This window comes from Coprinopsis cinerea, assembly GCF_000182895.1.
Source record: "Coprinopsis cinerea okayama7#130 chromosome 3 map unlocalized cont3.3, whole genome shotgun sequence".
In the NCBI taxonomy this organism is placed as follows: Eukaryota; Fungi; Basidiomycota; class Agaricomycetes; order Agaricales; family Psathyrellaceae; genus Coprinopsis; species Coprinopsis cinerea.
In genome coordinates this window covers 2,034,636-2,052,085 of record NW_003307542.1, presented here as the reverse complement: position 1 = coordinate 2,052,085, position 17,450 = coordinate 2,034,636, and the positions used below count along the sequence as shown (strand labels likewise).

Below are 17,450 nucleotides of genomic sequence, written 5' to 3'. Positions count from 1 at the left end.
CGTTGTCGGCGAGAGCCACGCTGTGCCACGTCCCGATCTGTCACGCTGGACCTTACGTAATAATTTGGGCGCTAATCGAAGCAATTCTAAGGGTCGGGAATTGAGCACGCTGCCTGTCTCCCATCTGGGTTAAACCCTCAAGATCGAAATTTGCACGATATTGATAGGCGCCGTCGCTGATTCCCTATGATTCCCCACTCATGTTGCCCCAAAATGGGTTATGCACTCGGAAGCGGTTTAAAAAGGCTGTGAAATTATTCTCGCCACTCGATCCATCCACCCACCAACTTCACACCAAAGTATCCTCATCTCCCTCTTTCATCATCCCGCTGATACTAATCTCTCCCTCTCTCAAGGAAAATGGCACCTGCCTCTAGAAAAGTTGCACCTACTGCTGAGCAGAGTGCTGCTAGTAATGGGGGAGACACCCGCCAGAACGGTCGCAAAGCTGTGGCCACAGCCAACGGCAAGGGTCACCGTAATAGGGTTGACCCCAACGACACCGCAGGCGGAGAGCGAGCCGGCCTTTCCTTGGGGATATCCATTGCGGTCCTCGGGTTCCTGGGTTTAGCGGCATCTCTGGCAGCCTCACCCTCGCAGAAGCATGTCGGTCTTGCGCAACCTGGCACTTACGCGGTTTGTTCCGCGGGGGGACCAAGCATTTACACCGTCGATAATGACAATTCTCGAGTGGCGTGCATCTCCATCGCGAAAAACCGCATTCAGGCTGTCGGTTCTTTGGGTCAGTCGATTCGCCTTCTAGGACATGTAACAAAATTCTCATCCGCCGTCCCCCTCAAAGGCCATATTCGTTTTAAATGGTATACGTCCTCCTTTATCACAAATCTTTTACAGGGCTCGCCCCAGTTCCACCTCCCTGTCCACTACATTCCTCCCGGTGCAATAGTTATTCCCGGTATTAGCGGTATGTTGTTCCCCTCTTAATCAGGACCAGATCGTTGAGGCCCACGAACAGACTCGCACGCACACATCCTTGAGTTTGGGGCCACCCAACAACTCCCTTTGGAAGGAACTAAATCGGTGGAAGGTGAGTCCGTGCAGGCCCAGCATACTCCAGACTGACCGCGCCTTCTTTGCAGAAACCGTTGCCCGAGTCCGCAACTTCGTATTGTCGAACGCCGATATCTTTGAGGACAAGACCAAGCTTATCACTGGTGGTGGATGGGATCACACGTCTTGGCCCAATGGAACACTCCCTTCTCTGGCATGCACATAGTTCAGCTATTACTCAACAAGAAACGCTCATCTTCGTTCTTCACAGGAAGCACTGGAGAATGACCCCATTCTGCGAGGTCGTCCGATCATTTTACAGAGCAAAGACTGCCACGCCCTTTGGGTCTCTTCAGCCGCCCTCAAACCGAGCTTGCCCCTCCCAGACGAAGTGGAAGGCGGGGTAATCGTCCGTGATCAGAATAACCAGCCGACTGGTCGGTCTTTCAACGCGTCCATTCGCCTCTCGTAACACTGTCTCATATGCGAATAGGCGTGCTTCTGGACAACGCCCAGGACTTACTCAAACAACCAAAGCTTACCCAGGAGGATCTTTTGCGTCGATTCAAAGTCACGGTCAGAGAGGCTCACAAGCATGGACTGACGTCGATCCATGATGCGGGGTTGGACCCCATCTCTCTGGAATTCTTTCATAGGTATCATTTCAGTGTTTACGTGCGGCTGGTATTCCTCGGATACTGACTACTCCGTACAGCCAAGCAGAAAAGGCACCTCTACCGGTGAGTTTCTCAAGGCAAGTGCCACGCATCCTCCGGGACCAATGGTCCTCTCCAGATCAGGATTTATGGAATGAAGTACTTCAATGAAACCGTTGGGTACAGCCCAGGGAGCTACCCTATTGACCTTCCGGAGAAACGGCTCAGCATTCGGAGCATGAAGATTTTTGCTGATGGTTAGTTCTAGTTCCCATCATTCGTATGTCTCTACTTATCTTTTCCCGTCAGGTGCACTCAGGACGGGAGGTGCCGCTGTCAGTATATGTTTGCCTATGAACCCCGAGAACGCCTGGCTAATATCCGAACTGTGTTCGTTTACAGCTTTACGAACCCTATGCGGACAATCCATCCACAAGTGGATTTATGAGAATCGAAAAGTCCCTTCTTTACGACGTTATCCCTAAATTCTTGAGCAACGGATGGCAGGTGGTGAGTGACCATCTGACCCGAAAAGCCGTCTTCATTCCTATCTCCCTAAACCTAGAACGTACATGCGATCGGTGATAAAGCTAACGGCATCATCTTGGATGTTTTCGAGTCCGCCTTGAAGGGTATTAACGTCACTGCATTGAGGCCCCGCCTCGAGCATGCGCAGATGATGACCAAGGAGGACATGGTTCGACTAGGAAAACTTGGAGGTGAGTTGTTTTCATTGCTGTGTTCATCAAGGCCTCGACATAACTACTGCTTTTTTGCGCGGGCAGTCATCGCCAGTGTACAGCCTACCCATGCGTAAGTCAGGCATCGGCTTCCTTGGAAACACCTGTCGACTGTAATACGTGAAACAGAATTAGCGACATGTGGTATGCCGAAGACCGATTGGTAAAGTCCCTGGCCCAGAAATGCAGCCATCTCGTTGCTTATGTACTCTGCCCCTAGGGTCCGGTCAGGGTTAAGCAACTCTACGCCTTCCGATCTATCATCGACAGCGGGGCCAGAATCACCCTCGGTTCAGATTTCCCAGTGGAAGCTATAAACCCTCTCTCAGGGTTCTATGCCGCCATTACCCGCTTGTCTCTCGAAGGAACGTCCCCCCACGGTCCACAGGGCTGGTGCGTCTTAAGCACACGTTATCGAATTGAGCACTTCCAGTCTGATCATAACCTATCATAGGTTCCCGGAAGAGCGGCTAACCCGTGAAGAGGCGCTCCGAGGTAAGCGACTCTATAGGCGCCCGTGGATTTGTTTTCGAGCGCTGAGCCAAAATGTCCCTCACTTCGCAGGAATGACTATCGACCCAGCCTACGCATCGTTCACAGAGTCCGAATTGGGCTCCCTCGAGGTGGGGAAATTGGCCGATTTTGTCGTTCTCTCGGCGGATATCATGTCCATTCCCGAAAATGAGATTATGGCCACCAAAGTGCTCGCCACTGCCATTGATGGTGACGTGGTTTATGGTAAACTCTAGGGTCACCTCTGTGAGGATGGTTACACCCCTAGGTAGCCATGCGAAGCGGCTAGCGCCCAGAAGCCTGTTTTCTCTCTTTCTCCTTGTGTTTGTATGTATCACTCCGGGACTGGGGAGGCCGCTGAGGGCACGCTCAGTGTGCGCCTGCTCGTCTAGGAGTTTATGAAATACTGTGTTTCATCCATTAATCAACCCAGAGAACACTACAACTAATCAGCCAGGTAAGAATATATTACATACGTCCATACAGTGGAAGCCCCGTGGCACCCACGGATGATTGGCCTCGAGACTAATGAACAGCAAATAAAAGCCGATACGTGCGTTTATGCAATAAGCTATTTAATGTATCACCGTCCTGTCTATCTTCTCTTTGAATCTGACTGCGCGTTCATGTTCGCCATATACTTCTCTAGATCAGCCTGCACCATCATCATGCATTAGGGTCAAAACTTCCACTCAGATTCGAATGACGACGAACCTGTGCCTGATCCATATCCAGTGTTTCATCTTCCTCCTCCTCGTCCGCCTTGATGTTATCTTCATGTAGTCCACCAAGGCCCCACCCACCAACGCTCGCTCTATTCGGCAACCCCATATCCGGACTCCTACTCTGAATTAGCAGGCTGTCACACCGAGGAACACGGAGGTCAACACCCACCGTAGTGAATCAAGCAACTCTCGGTCCTTCTCTCGATCTATATCGACCACATAGCTGCCAGACGCGGATAAACCAAGACGCGGTGTGTCTTCACCGTAGTCATCTTCATCTAGAGCGGTGAAGGCGATAGCCGATTCGGACAGGTTCATCCCTTTCTTTGCAATCCGACCTCGCCTGTCTCTAGGTAGTCCGCCGGAGAGGAAGCTAGGCGTACGTGAAACTGCTCCATTCCTGAATGGCTGCTTTCGGGAAGCAGCTTGTGGGTGGGGATTGCGAACTAATTGCAGGAGGTCTGTTATGGCTGCCTCAAAAGGGGTTGGTTGTACCGGAGGTGCCGTCAGAGAAAGGACTGGACGTTGCCGGTGCAGCGAAGACAGGACGAGAAGCCTGAGGGAAAGTTTCAGGAACACATCTTGTTCCTCAATGGGCAAAATCTTACATCTGTTGCAACCGGGGTTGCTGGTACCCCGCTGTTTCCGGGAACACATCTTGTCGGTTGGGGAGCGACAGGCGCGAGTAAAGTCGAGGGTACAGTGGATAGACGACCCGGTCTCTGAAAGAGCGAAGGGCAACAGTGCGTACGTCAATGGAAGGTGTCCCTGTTGACAGCTGAGCCGTTGACTTGGAGGACTGGGCGCCCGAGCGCGAGGGTGATGTGGTTCTGTGAGGGGTCTTTTTTGAAAGCGACGAAAGCATAGGATCTGTTTGCAAGGGGAGAAGAACCTATTCATGGCGTTAACACGGTGCGAGCAAACTGACTCTATGGCACAACGTACACCTTCAACGTAGGTCAAGATTTGGTCCCAGAAGAAGCCCCATGTCTCGACCACTCGAGCCACTAGTTTCTCATCATCCACACCCATTAGTTTAGCATTCAAGGTGACCATCCCAGCGGCAATCAGTTCCGATGCATCATTCTCCAGGTTAACCAAAGCTCGTGAAGGCGAAGAGGGTACGACTGTCTGAATATGACGCTTGACAAGAACGTTGAGATCCTCTCTGTCGAACGGTGAGTAATAGTACAATGACCGCCCTGACTCGGACGCACATTGGTACTCTGAGGGGCTCCCCATTGAACAATGGAAGAACATGGACATGCAAAGCACCCCATGGATCCGTGGTAGACGAAGCCAGATTAGATTGGGACATGCTCCCGGTTTGAGGCAGGGCCAACGACGTCACGGACGGTGCTGAAGAGAGTTGTGGGGCTATCGATGCCGGAAACTGGGCAAAATTGCCCAAACGATGCATCTCCCTTGTTACGAGCTTTGAATCATAAGTGCGCCCGTACGATGCCTAATATTACGGGGAAAACGATGAGCAGAATAATTGGGGTGTTGGTAAAGGACCGACTTTGGACGGGGACGTATGGGCCTTTGCGGTATTCTGGAGAGGATTGGAGGAAGACATAGGGGTCGTCGATGTCGAAGTCAAAGAGATTGAGGTTGAACTGTCGCCTCTTGAATGGCTGTGTGCGGGGACGTATAACTGAGTTTGCTTTTGGTTGCCTGTTACAGACAACGACGATGACAGTTTGTCGGCGAGATATCCTAGTCGCTTCGATGAGCTGGCGAGCACTTCTGCTGGCGTACTTGACGTGAATACATTTTTGCTTGCCTCCTGTTCTGCTACGAACCGAGGATTGGCGGCGCTGGGGCGGGGAGTCGGTCGAGGCGTCGCTTCGCTCGACGATCGTCGATGTTCATGGCTCCCACCCGGCGACGACGATCGACTCCATTTACTTTCGCTGTGCGTCTGCTCATGCGAGCGACGTGAACTAGACGGCCACATCGGAGGCGACGACGAGAAACGAGGCCAGCGGAGTTGGATCAAGGAGGCTTTGTGGGTTGCGACGGTTATCGCGCCTTAATCCTGGACCGCATGCTTCGCTCAGCGCTCTTGGCTAGACCCAGAGTCCCACCATTGCTACCGTCTGTGCAGAAATCTCCCTTCACAATCTTAGCCATCGAGTCCTCAGCAGACGACACCTGTGCAGCCGTCGTAGATTCTTCAAAGAGAATCCTCTCAAATGTTGTCCTCAAGCAGCTCCATTTGTGAGTTGGCAATGCTTCTCCCTGCCAGTGATTCCAACTGAATTGATGTCGATAGGCACGAAAAGTATGGTGGTATAGAACCCATAACTGCCATTCAAGCCCACCAGAGAAACATGGTCTGTACATGCCAACGCATACACGGTCGAGGACTAACAACGTCGACCAGCCTTTGGCAGTCTCAAGAGCATTGAAAGAGGCCAACGTCGACATTGTTCGTGACGTCAACGGGATAGCCTTCACTCGAGGACCTGGTACGTTTGGCCCATGTGTTCACTTGCAATGCGTCATCGACCTATTGGGATAATATAGGAATGCCTAGTTGCCTTAGCGTTGGAATGAATGCCGCGCAGACACTGGGTGCAGCACTGGGAAAACCTGTTATTGGGGTACACCACATGGTGAGCCCATGACAAACTACTCCTCCTCCAATTCTAACTTGTTCGGCAGCAAGGTCATGCGCTCACACCCCTCCTAACCTCAGATGAAGCCAACATGCCTCAGTTTCCATTCCTGACCCTTCTCGTCTCAGGCGGCCACACCCTGATCCTCCTCGCCGAAAGCAACGACAAGTTTAAAATCTTAGCCGACACAGCGGACCAGGCCATCGGTCGCGTCATCGACAAAGTCACTGCTCTGCTTGCCATTCCATGGACATCTCTGGGACCGGGCGACGCACTGGAAAAGTTCTGTCAGGACGTCCCGGACAGCGAGAAGCTCGTACTCGGGCAACCCGTTATGCGGGGCAGGAAGGATTTTTCATTCTCTGGCCTCCACTCACAAGTGGAACGATACATTCATGCGAAGAATGGGATTGAACAGCTGAGTGAAGATGAAAGGAGAGTTTTGGCTTACTCCTTCCAAGATTCGGCTTTCTCTCAGTTGGAAGAGAAAATTCAACTGGCATTCAGCTGGTGTCAATCTCAGAGCATCAACGTCCGCCATCTGGTGGTCAGCGGAGGGGTGGCCAGCAATCAGCGATTGCGACAGCGGTGAGCCCGGCGTTCCTTTGTTATCCGCCAGACACATCTCTGACTCTTGGGTCGCACAGACTTGATCATTGTTTGAGCCGTATGGACCCAGACAACCCCATCCAGGCTGTTTTTCCCCCACCAAATCTTTGCACCGGTACGTCTATGTTACCTCCGATAACCATTTTGTTGCCTATCACGACCTCCCTCCAGACAACGCGGTGATGATTGCATGGGCGTCTATGCACCGATTCTTAGCCGGCGAGTCCGACAGCTACGATCTTAATCTAAGGGCAAAATGGAGTATTGAAGACCTGGCCAGCAAGGTGGACGTTTCAGACACATCTTGATTGGTAGGCATCAACGGCAAGATGCTATTCAGGATTCTGGGGTATCACTATACATATGCTAGGTAATCTACAATTCACTCCAAGACGGCTAACTATTACCTCTTTACGGTATGCTAATCTAATTAAGCGACAAGATTAATAGAATGAAACCACTACTCTAGACCACTATAACGCCATTAAGTGAGGTCTATGACCTCGTCAAGCACCTGCCTTCGCGGTGGATGACCAGTGTTCATCCGGGAAGAGGCAGATGCAAGTGGGATTTGCGAAAACAAACCCTCCTCGTCGGAATCCGACAACTCTGGGAGCTCCCCGCCATAGATACTGTACTGGCTGCTCGGGGGCATCGGCGCAGGGCTCTCCCTTCGGGAAACACGTCCCGCATCCTTGAAAGAAGGAATAGGTCTGGGGCTGGTGACCTCAATCTCCGAGTCACTGTCCTCCCGGCGGCGGCTGCTTGATTGCGAAACCTTCGGTCTGGAGTGGGTCTGGCCGCTGGTTACTACTGGTGGGCTGGTGCGATGGCGAGGCTGAGACAAAGCACCAACAGACCGCTGTCTCTTTTCCTGGCGTCGAACTGGTGAATCTGTGGCCTTCCGCTTGCCTTTACTCTTGGCGCATAGGCGAACTGGATTGTCGAGGATTTGGTCCCATATAGCCGCGAGTCTGGGGGATTGCGCGAGTTCGTCATCAGCAGGAGACTCCTTGTCTGCAAAGGGTTCCATTTCATCATCACTTTGTTCGTCCTCGTCTCCATTTAGACCGGGGTCTCGGAAGGTCGCCAGAAAACCAGTTCTTCGATTGGGGGGATCTGGATCGAAGCGGAGGTCATCAGCGCGGACCTGGGTGAGCGAGGGGTGCTGCCGATTCCCCTTCTCGGCACTGTTGGACTTGCCAGAGGTATTGGCCTCTGGAAAGGCTGACACTGAGGTTGACGCTTCAGGCGGGCGATCGATAATACCGTCATCGAAGTCGGACGTCTGCCCTCCAGGCTCCTTCCTCCGCCTTCCAGGTTTCTTTTTGGCTTTGTTCCGCTGCTTTTCCTTGTATTCCTCGACCAATTGGGGGTGCACTGCCGCAAGGACAGTCCCACAAACCAAGAATGCGTGTTTGCTATGGGGCGGTGCTGGAGGCTTGGGCGGTCGTGTTCTGTTGGACTCTGGTTCTGCCCTGGTCCCTTTGACTCCCGCAAGGGTCAAGTTGACCAGCTGGGTCGGACAAATCTCAACCTTGTATTCGAGGAGACCGTCGGTCTCTGCATGTACGCGGGCGTTGGTGATTTGGGAAAACAAGGGATTGGGATCGGGCTCGTTTGGCCTATATTCCGTGGGTTGGGATTGATGCGGTGCTCGATGATGGAAGACGTCGTCGAGGGCATCTAACCTGGTGTCCCGATGCTTCTTCTTCTGACCAAGGTGAGCAATGATGAGGGAGGGAGGGGTTCCTATGGGAGCCCCGCATCCTCCTGCTCGCGCCTTCCGATCTGCGGCTAATGCCGATCTTCGCAAGACGTGCATCGCAGCGACGGGCCAGACGTTGTTCCTGAACTTCTCCAAGATGCCATCCTTGGTCGCCCACTCGAAGTATTTCTCGCAAAAGGCCGCCAAGGCAGCGAGATCGACATCACCGCGGTCTCGCATACCGCTGGTAACAGGTCCACTTCCTCCGTTGGAGCTAATCTTGGGGTTCGCATACTTCTCTAGAGTGGTCAACGCCGGAAAGTCCGGTGGGAGGGAAGCATTTTGCATCCTCCGGGATAAAAATCCCCTCGAGTTCGTCATCAACTCAGTGTTGACTTCCGAACGCCATTGATGAAGGAAACGCTGGAATTCAGCGGGGGATTTCGTCTGGTAGGCGGCCAGTAGTTTCTCCCCAAAGCCGCACCGAGCGAGCGCGAGCGCTGCGACCTTGCCGATATTTCTGACGCCCTATGGTCCATGTGATCAGTCTCTCATGTCCAACAGCATGCGAAGTTCAATTTACCTTCTGATCATAGTCGCCTCCACAAAGAAGGGCAAAAAGAACTAACCCTCCTCGCTTTAACCCAATATCCGGGTCATTCTGTATGTCTTCAATGCGGTATACCATCGTGTGGTGCTTGTCCACTTTGCCCGCTGCATTCACTGCAGGATTGCTAGCATTGCCGGAGAGCTCCTTCGACTTGCTAAAAACTCTCCAATGAGGTGCGCGGACTTGGGAGAGATCAAACGCCAACTCACTTCTTGATGACAACCTTTGCACCGAAAATAAAGGAGTCGCAATCGTCACTCATAATCGCATCGATGATCCCCAGATTGTTGAGGTGTCCTAGCTCTGCTTCTGCCTCTCCTGGAGCCTAAGTAGGGAGGAGAATGAGGGATATTGCTATGCACCTCCTGGTTTCGTTGCGCGCTACTGACCTCTCTCCACTCAACGCCAAAAGCGTCGAGTAGTTCTTTGAAAGGGCGGGATAAATTGTGAGAGCCGGATTTGCCCATACGACTACCACGCTGTGCAAGCACAATTCAACCGTCAGTCCATGGTATCAAAGCGCTTACGCACTTTTTCTTTTGGGCGATGTCGTCCGTCGAAGACAATGAGAGGGAGGATTGGCATCTTGACTGGACCACATCCTTAGGTCAATCCAAGGTGGTCTCTCTCTTTGGTATCATGGAATACGCACGAAGGTAGATGATCTTGAAAAACAGAGTTCGAAGCTCATGATTTTCTCCGCCTTTACTGAAAGTTGAATGCTTGAACCATATAGAAGCATCTATCCCAACGCGGTAGGCGCGGCTGAAGATAGCAAACATCAGCCCACCGCCCAGGAGGTGAAGGTTGCTGAACTTACTGTCCGGAGGAATTCTTTTCGAACCCATCTGCGACCGCCATTTTGACCAGGGAGCGAGATCTTCCCGCTTTATTAATGACCTACAAATACCCTCGTTAGACCGTTCATTAAGACCCAAAGCATGGCTGACGCCGCTGGATCCTATGGACGCTACTTACATCCCATAGCCCCGGAACGCCCATTAGCGCGTCTTTCACCGCCTACAGTGTAACAAAGCCTGTTCAGAGGGAAAACAGAAACACGAAACAATAGAACCTCGCGGCGTCGCCGGTCACTGAAAAGTGGTGACGGAACGCGGAGTCGCGGACTTTGCACGCGGACCATTGGACGCGAACGTGACTTTCACGTGATCCATGGCCCGCGCAGAACAAGCGCGTTGCACCGTGGCACTGCAAGTTCCTCTTCGTTGCGATCCCGATATGCCTCCATACAGTTCCTTAGTCCCGGCGAAGAGGAGGAACGACGACGATGTGGATGGACCAAATCGTAAACGACCGTCTCTTGACGCAGAACCTTCGTATGGCAACACAAGAAAGCAGTATTGGATGATTCAATGGTGCGGTCGCCACCCAGTTGCAGCTTCCACGACTTTCGAGGCTGATCTCATGATAGGCGAAATCCACAAGCAAGGAAGCATAAAACCTGGGAAGGAGATGGGGTCCTTGTTGGTGAACCAGGGGGAAGAGGAACCCTTTACGACTCTGAGGGCAAAATGTATGCACTCGTAAACTTACACCCTTCCTGTTATTCACCCAGCGTTAGAATCGCGACCGGAAAGGTCGACTCGAATCTTTCGGAAGGCACAAACTTCCACATTGGTGGTAAAGATATTGAACTTGACCGTGCTATCACTCAAGGAGAATACTTCTCTGGAGCATGTTTTGGCAGAGGAACTTCTGCCTTCACCGCCCAACAAACCGTGCCCGCTGTGCCAGTCAGGAAACAAGCAAAGTTTATACCACCTCAGAGGGCTGCGAATATCTCCTCCTCCTCAACAGATGCCCTCACGACTGGAAACAAATCCAATATACCGCCCAACTCTGAGAAGGAAGTTGTACCATCTAAATGTCACTGGGCAGTAAATTGGTATGTTCTCGACTAGGTTCCTGGCCATGCCTTAACCACCCTCTATAGGCGGAAGCAACAGACTCGCAAGCATAAGACATGGGATGGCGATGGCTTCGTTTCACTCATGGGGGATCAATTGAGGATGGTAACCGAGGATGGAAAGCTGTGAGTGGCCCTCATTCCGCGCCGCCAGCCAAGTTAACATCTCATAGCATGGGCACAACAAAATGGAAAGGAGGAGAACTCTACTCAGGTCTAAGAGTATTTATCAATAACAAAGAGGTTGAACTTGATCGAGACGTCCCAAGCTCGCAAGTCCCAAAGGCCAAAGGACAACCACTGTCGCAGGAGGAGGATCTCATCACCGAACCCTCTCCTCCACCCACTATCGCCAAGCCTTCGACCGGTATCGCGGCGTCCTCGTTCTATGGCGCTCCCAAAGCAAAGCAGCCAAAGGGACCCTTGTAAGTTCGTTGGTGCTCGGTTTTTGAAAGGGGGCTGAGATACTGTAGACACGATCCCAATGCACCTGGTGCAGTGGTATTCAAAGCTCCGAACAAAGCGCATATGCAACGATACAACAAATAGTGAGTTGATTCATCGTATCTATCGTGTTGCGTTGGCGTTTACGTTCATCCCGAAGTGACCTTCCTGTCGTTCCTGTCGTCCTGGATCCTATCCTTGCAAGACGGATGCGACCCCATCAGATTGAAGGCACGGTCATCTGTGGGTTTGGCACGTTTTTATCGGCTGAACCTATGTCTAGGCGTATCGTTTATGTACGAATGTGTAATGGGTCTCCGCAAGCATGAAGGTAACGGCTGCATCTTGGCTGACGAAATGTAAGTGTCTCTCCATAATTCGGTATTACCTGTGACCAATACTCAGCGGAACCTGGCAGGGGTCTCGGAAAGACTTTGCAGGTGCGCAATATGTACATCTACTTGCCAGGGAAATGCTCACTCCTAACAACAGACGATTGCACTTGTGTGGACGCTGCTAAGTATGTCTTGTTGCATTCTCCACAGAATTTGGCTTCATTCCACTTCGCAGAACAGAATCCTTACTCGGGCGCGGGACCTATCGCGAAGAAGGCCTTAATTGTCTGCCCCGTGTCTCTCATCACCGTGAGCGCATTTACCACGGAATTTGAACTTCAACGATGAAACTCTCGTTACAGAATTGGAAGGCAGAATTCCACAAATGGCTGGGCAGGGACAGGGTTGGGATTACCGTCGTCGACAAGGAGAAAGTCAACATCGACGCCTTCTTCTACAAGTGAGTTCCTCCATTCCGCAAAAGTCGCAGCCCTTAGAGTTTTCCAAAAGTAAAACCCAACATGTCCTCATCATCGGTTATGAGCGACTCAGAACTGTTATGTGCGTATTCCTACTTGATAATCCCCCCATGTTCTGACGTACTGTATACTGTGTGCAGAAACAAAGTGTCAACCTCCGTGTTAGTACCGCTTTAGGCTCGTCATCGTCCTTTTCTGAACGTCTACCTAGTCCACCGATTGACCTCATCATTTGCGATGAGGGTGAGTGCTCTTACATGGTCCCCCCTTAGACCGATCGACCGACGCGACTCCCAGGGCACAGGCTGAAATCTGCTAACAACAAGACAACAGCCATGTTCAAAGCCCTCAGAACCCGTCGACGCATTATCCTTTCCGGTACACCGATCCAGAACGACCTCAGTGAATTCCATGCCATGGTGAGTCTTGTATATTGAGTTGTCGGATTGAATGCTCGCTAACCTCAACAGACCGAGTTCTGCAATCCCGGCCTGCTCGGTAGGTCGTTTCTCCCCCGCGGTGCCTGCAGCTAATTCCGCGAAACAGATGAGTACCCCGTCTTCAAACGCGTGTACGAAACCCCCATTCTGAAGAGCCGCGCCCCTGAGGCTACGGCGAAAGAAATAGAGGTCGGAGAAGCGCGTACTGAGAGCGTAAGAGTCGTCGTTTGTTCTTTCCATGACGAGTGTTGTTTGACGCCCCCAAGTTACTCCAAGTGGCCAACAGTTTTGTCCTTCGAAGAGACGCCACGCTCCTGAAAAAACACCTGCCTCCGAAACGTCGGTGCATCGCATACATCCGCATGGACCAGTACTTAATCCCATTCCCAGATGAATACGTCGTCTTCGTGACTCCAACGAGGCTTCAGATATCCATGTTTTCAGCAATTCTAAGGCCGGAAAGAATAGACGATCTGGCGTCCGGCTCGACTGCAGAATCTCTGGCGCTCATCAACATTCTAACTAAGATCAGCAACAGCCCTATCCTTCTGAAAGCGACGGCAGATTCTTACAAGGCGAGGACTGGCGACAAAGAATCGTCGTGTCTTGAACGGGCGGGCGTAAAGGAGGCTTTGCGGTTAATGCCGGAAGGAGCACAAGTTTCTGACATGACGCTGAGTGGTGGGTACCTCGGGGAATGCATCTAGCATGTCTGCTGAACCAACCTTTAGGGAAGTTGATCGTATTGGCGAAGATGCTCAAGGATATACGGAATGTAGGTCGGTTCCTTCCAGAGCGGTGCCGACGCTCACTGGATTTCAGAACACTGAGGAGAAATGCGTCGTCGTCTCCCATTTCACATCAACATTGAACATCCTCGAAGCCTTTTGTCAACAAGCGGGGTATTCGTTTTATCGACTTGATGGGTACGTAGACGAGTACAGGCCCTTCTTGCTCCAAGCTTACCCTTGACAATCCAGCCAGACTCCTCAGCAGAAGCGCCAGGAGTACGTCAACGCGTTCAACAAATCTTCCCAGAGAGGAGGCTGTAAGGATATTTCTCTGCACACGTCGACATCGACTGATTGTCGGCCCCAATAGTCGTCTTTCTCTTAAGCTCTAAAGCAGGTGCGTCCATGAAGGGATAAGCTTATCCCATTACTCACCGTTCTTCTCCAGGTGGCGTTGGTATCAACTTAATTGGCGGCTCGAGGCTTTTCCTTATCGACTCGGACTGGAACCCAAGGTGAGGGTTGGCGGCTTATTCGCTCCCGTTACCGCGCCCTGACGATCCCGTTTACAGTCACGACCTACAAGCGATGGCTCGCTGCCACCGGGACGGCCAAAAACGCCCAGTGTTTATCTATCGATTGGTTACTGCGGGCACGATCGATGGTCTGTGAACTAGCTGCCTCATGTCTCTTCTCTGCTGAGACGTTGCGTAGAGAAAATCTTTCAGCGGCAGATCACCAAGCTTGGTCTCAGTGCATGTAAGTACCGAAGCTATCGCGTTTGTCCCTGCCCTGACTCTGTCCATAGCACTCATTGGATCAGTAAGTTGACTACTTTGTTCACGTCAACTTCAGCTGACCCATTCCAGGCCGATGGCAGCGCGTCCAAAAGTGACTCGTTCTCAAAGAAAGATGTGGGTTATTTCATCATAACTTCGGTCGAGGCGAAACTGAGCTCGCTCTCAGTTGCGGGATATCTTCCGTATAGATCCCAACACAAGTTGCAACACGCACGACCTTCTCGAGTGCCCGTGCGACGGCTCTGTCATCCCTGTCCCTGGATCTTCATCCACAGACGATAATGGAGAACGAGTTGCGAGACTCAAACGGGGTTTCCAATCAGCCTCATCCGTCACCATGGCTGAAGTCGATGAGGAGGTGTGCCGTAATTTCGTACACGATGTTGTGGCTAACACTGACTTCTGACTAGTTCTTGGACAAGAAGAAAGCGGGGCTAGCCTCGCTCAGCGAATGGAAACACATTAACTGTCTCAAACCGTCGGCTGACCGACCGGCACTGGACGAAGTCATTCAAGCCGTCCTTCCCGAATGTGATTCTGGCTTCAAATCGTATGACAGCATCACAGGGTCCTCAAGAGCCGAGAGACTTTTGAAAGCAGTGGACCTGGACAATATCCAGGCTATGGAGAAGACCTTCAACGTCGCGGATTTCCCTGGTGGGACAATTTCGTTCCTTTTCGAGAAGAGCACCGAAAGCACAATTGCATCCGAAGGCTCTGACGTAGAGGCATAAATAACACCAGATAACACCATATCCACTCTGTGGGTTCTAGTGCGTCGCTGCTAATACTAATGCATATTTGCTGTCTTCTCTCTATCCACCTCTGCGTGAACAGGCGCTCGTTAACGGCATTTCGGAAAGCCTCCTGCGAGGTTTGTGCCGAAAGCAGGCAAATTGGTACAATCGATGGAGGATCCATATCATGTGGGCTGGACCCGAGGAAGCCTTGTCTGATGTCACAGCTATATTGGATCTCCGAGCGCGTTCTGCCTTGGGCCTTATAACCTGCGGAGTGTGCTCATCGCCTTTCCATCCACTGCGCTCATATCGATTTAAACGTGCCTAACCTCGTGTCACGACCAAAGTACGATAAATCCAACGATATTGGCCAACTTTCCCCGCTCCACTCCTCGAATATCTCTATACCTCTCGAGTTCCGTACTTTCTCCACCACTTCACATCCCTGAATCCAATCACCACTCGGTCGATTGTGGGCTGCCATGGCATACGTTCAGTACTCTCAACCTATTGGACAGCCAGCATGGGGTGCAGGACAGATGCCTGGGGTAACAACAACAGTCGTCCAACCTACTCCCTCGGATGGATCACTGACTTCAATCCACTAGTATCCAGGTGCATTAGCAGCTCCAGCCTTCCAGCCGCAGCCCACTTGTAAGTTTAAACGCCCGACCGCTTCCACGAGGCAACTGACCAAACAAATACAGGGGGTGGCCTTGACTTCTATCGCGCTCATGCCCCGAGCAACTACAATGACCCGTGAGCGTCATCCCCCTCTCCCTTTGCTCTCCAAGCGCAGATACAATTCCAACGGCACACTGATTCCCGACCTGGACAGATCCCTCTTCAACCATGCATGGGACAGGGTGCGTCAGTTTGACGCCGCCACGGCAGGAGGCCTGGGTGTTGGGATCCATGAAGCAAAGCACTGGCATCGTCGAGCGTATGGAGGAATGGTAAGCAGTGATTAATCTTCATATGCTGATCAATAATAGCCCATCGTCTTTAGCCTGAGCTAGCCCATCTTGGGCCAGCAGAGGTTGGACATGCAGCTGCGTATGAGGCCTATCGAAATTGGGTACGCAACCAATCCATGTACGACACTCTCGGTCCGGACATTGAAAGGCAAAGGGAAGGACTCATCGGATTGGCTGTAGCTGAGGGTAAGTCAAATGGGACGCTGACTCTGCACCTCGATTCTTAACAATGATGATCCAGCGGGTCGCTTACTGAGCTTTGCTGGGCGTTCGATGGACCATTATGCGCGCTCTGCCGCATCTGATGCTGCCGCTCATACCGCATCATACATTTTCTATCAGGTACATCATGTCTCCTGCTCTAGAGGTTTCACCTTCTGAATAGGGCTTTATCCTTCGCAGAGACGACGGGATGACGAGTATTACCATCACCGCGGAAGATCTCGGTCAAGAGGTCGCTACGATCCTGAGTGGGATGAGCTAGATGAACCGTACCGGTACGAAGACGATCATGAGACCCTCGATCCTTACCACCGCGGGCGGTCGCGTTCCCGTCATCGATCTCGTTCACGCCCACGGTCCTACTCGGCACATGCCCACATGCCCTACGAAGGCACCCCCTACCCTGGCACTCCAGGGGGATTCCCTCCTCTTGGCGGCGCACCCTCTTACGCAGGCAGTCATGGTGGTGGTCCTCTCCCTCCCCTCGGTGTCCCCTACGCAAGTAGCGGTGGCGGGATCCCCCCTCCTCCACCTCTGACCTCTGGTGGTTATTCAAGCGGCTATTCAACTTCCGGTTACTACCCGCCACCCAACTCAGGATACGGACCTCAGGGTGGCTACGGCAGTTACGGTGGTGCCTACCCAGCCCCCGGGATGCCCATGGCCGTACCTTTAGGCCACGCTGCAAGCAACAGCTCGGGATATTCTTATGGCTCTCAACCGTACTCGACCACTGGAAGTGTTGTTGGGGCACCAACGGCAGGAGTACCCCCCCAAACTATCGTCATCCACAAGTCCAGGAGGCACAAGCATCGTCACAGATCGCGGTCTCGTGCAGGTTCTGAGTAAATAGGATCTTTTTTCAGACTCCTTATCATCTTCCTATAGGACACGCTGTCTTAATATATAATATGTAGCCCCTTTTTTGCAAAATACCACTGTTGTTGGTACCTTTTTTTTTTTTCTTCGCATGTACATTCTACTTCTCAATGGTTTTCAAAAGGATAGCGAATTCCCATTTTGGATTATTACGATCGTTGCGCGGATGTTGGTCCATGTTGGTCCGCCCTTCTTCTTCTTTCCGCGTCTCCCTTGAAGCGCAAAATCCCCTTGAAAGTAATGGATCTCCTTGGATGACAACATGGCGGTGAAGCGCCCA

General features: G+C 52.0%; 6 protein-coding genes across 6 annotated transcripts; 4 read left to right on the top strand and 2 right to left on the bottom strand.

The window, feature by feature from the left end:
* Positions 1-360: 360 nt before the first annotated feature.
* CC1G_07384 (amidohydrolase) lies at positions 361-3,156 on the top strand (the record flags this gene model as incomplete). Its single annotated transcript, XM_001830417.2, has 15 exons — positions 361-925; positions 977-1,048; positions 1,101-1,126; positions 1,283-1,448; positions 1,505-1,667; positions 1,727-1,751; positions 1,807-1,924; positions 1,977-2,002; positions 2,070-2,177; positions 2,233-2,386; positions 2,453-2,480; positions 2,537-2,570; positions 2,628-2,800; positions 2,862-2,902; positions 2,972-3,156. The coding sequence occupies 15 exons, from the start codon at positions 361-363 to the stop codon at positions 3,154-3,156; spliced, it is 1,884 nt and encodes a 627-aa protein (XP_001830469.2).
* A 359-nt stretch (positions 3,157-3,515) lies between these two features.
* Positions 3,516-5,520, bottom strand: CC1G_07383 (hypothetical protein; the record flags this gene model as incomplete). Its single annotated transcript, XM_001830416.2, has 8 exons — positions 3,516-3,575; positions 3,635-3,761; positions 3,815-4,201; positions 4,254-4,537; positions 4,591-4,813; positions 4,863-5,110; positions 5,168-5,397; positions 5,451-5,520. The coding sequence occupies 8 exons, from the start codon at positions 5,518-5,520 to the stop codon at positions 3,516-3,518; spliced, it is 1,629 nt and encodes a 542-aa protein (XP_001830468.2).
* A 175-nt stretch (positions 5,521-5,695) lies between these two features.
* CC1G_07382 (glycoprotease) lies at positions 5,696-7,186 on the top strand (the record flags this gene model as incomplete). Its single annotated transcript, XM_001830415.1, has 7 exons — positions 5,696-5,868; positions 5,924-5,984; positions 6,035-6,119; positions 6,178-6,266; positions 6,316-6,857; positions 6,917-6,993; positions 7,050-7,186. 7 exons carry the CDS (start codon positions 5,696-5,698, stop codon positions 7,184-7,186), a joined length of 1,164 nt encoding a protein of 387 aa, XP_001830467.1.
* Positions 7,187-7,362: 176 nt separating this feature from the next.
* CC1G_07381 (hypothetical protein) lies at positions 7,363-10,057 on the bottom strand (the record flags this gene model as incomplete). Its single annotated transcript, XM_001830414.2, has 7 exons — positions 7,363-9,114; positions 9,170-9,350; positions 9,406-9,521; positions 9,586-9,675; positions 9,728-9,786; positions 9,849-9,961; positions 10,017-10,057. 7 exons carry the CDS (start codon positions 10,055-10,057, stop codon positions 7,363-7,365), a joined length of 2,352 nt encoding a protein of 783 aa, XP_001830466.2.
* A 378-nt stretch (positions 10,058-10,435) lies between these two features.
* On the top strand, positions 10,436-15,086 carry CC1G_14217 (RAD54B protein; the record flags this gene model as incomplete). Its single annotated transcript, XM_002911638.1, has 30 exons — positions 10,436-10,572; positions 10,629-10,730; positions 10,779-11,102; positions 11,151-11,249; positions 11,297-11,548; positions 11,597-11,671; positions 11,728-11,810; positions 11,851-11,926; positions 11,986-12,007; positions 12,060-12,087; positions 12,138-12,211; positions 12,265-12,362; positions 12,413-12,463; positions 12,522-12,542; positions 12,593-12,624; positions 12,679-12,800; positions 12,852-12,879; positions 12,928-13,034; positions 13,088-13,502; positions 13,553-13,596; positions 13,644-13,747; positions 13,802-13,869; positions 13,923-13,949; positions 14,001-14,067; positions 14,125-14,216; positions 14,267-14,311; positions 14,361-14,374; positions 14,422-14,466; positions 14,519-14,710; positions 14,763-15,086. The coding sequence occupies 30 exons, from the start codon at positions 10,436-10,438 to the stop codon at positions 15,084-15,086; spliced, it is 3,168 nt and encodes a 1,055-aa protein (XP_002911684.1).
* A 316-nt stretch (positions 15,087-15,402) lies between these two features.
* CC1G_14216 (hypothetical protein) lies at positions 15,403-17,140 on the top strand (the record flags this gene model as incomplete). Its single annotated transcript, XM_002911637.1, has 7 exons — positions 15,403-15,640; positions 15,701-15,746; positions 15,800-15,851; positions 15,931-16,048; positions 16,102-16,255; positions 16,311-16,411; positions 16,472-17,140. The coding sequence occupies exons 1-7, from the start codon at positions 15,575-15,577 to the stop codon at positions 17,138-17,140; spliced, it is 1,206 nt and encodes a 401-aa protein (XP_002911683.1). The 5' UTR covers positions 15,403-15,574.
* Positions 17,141-17,450: the final 310 nt, after the last annotated feature.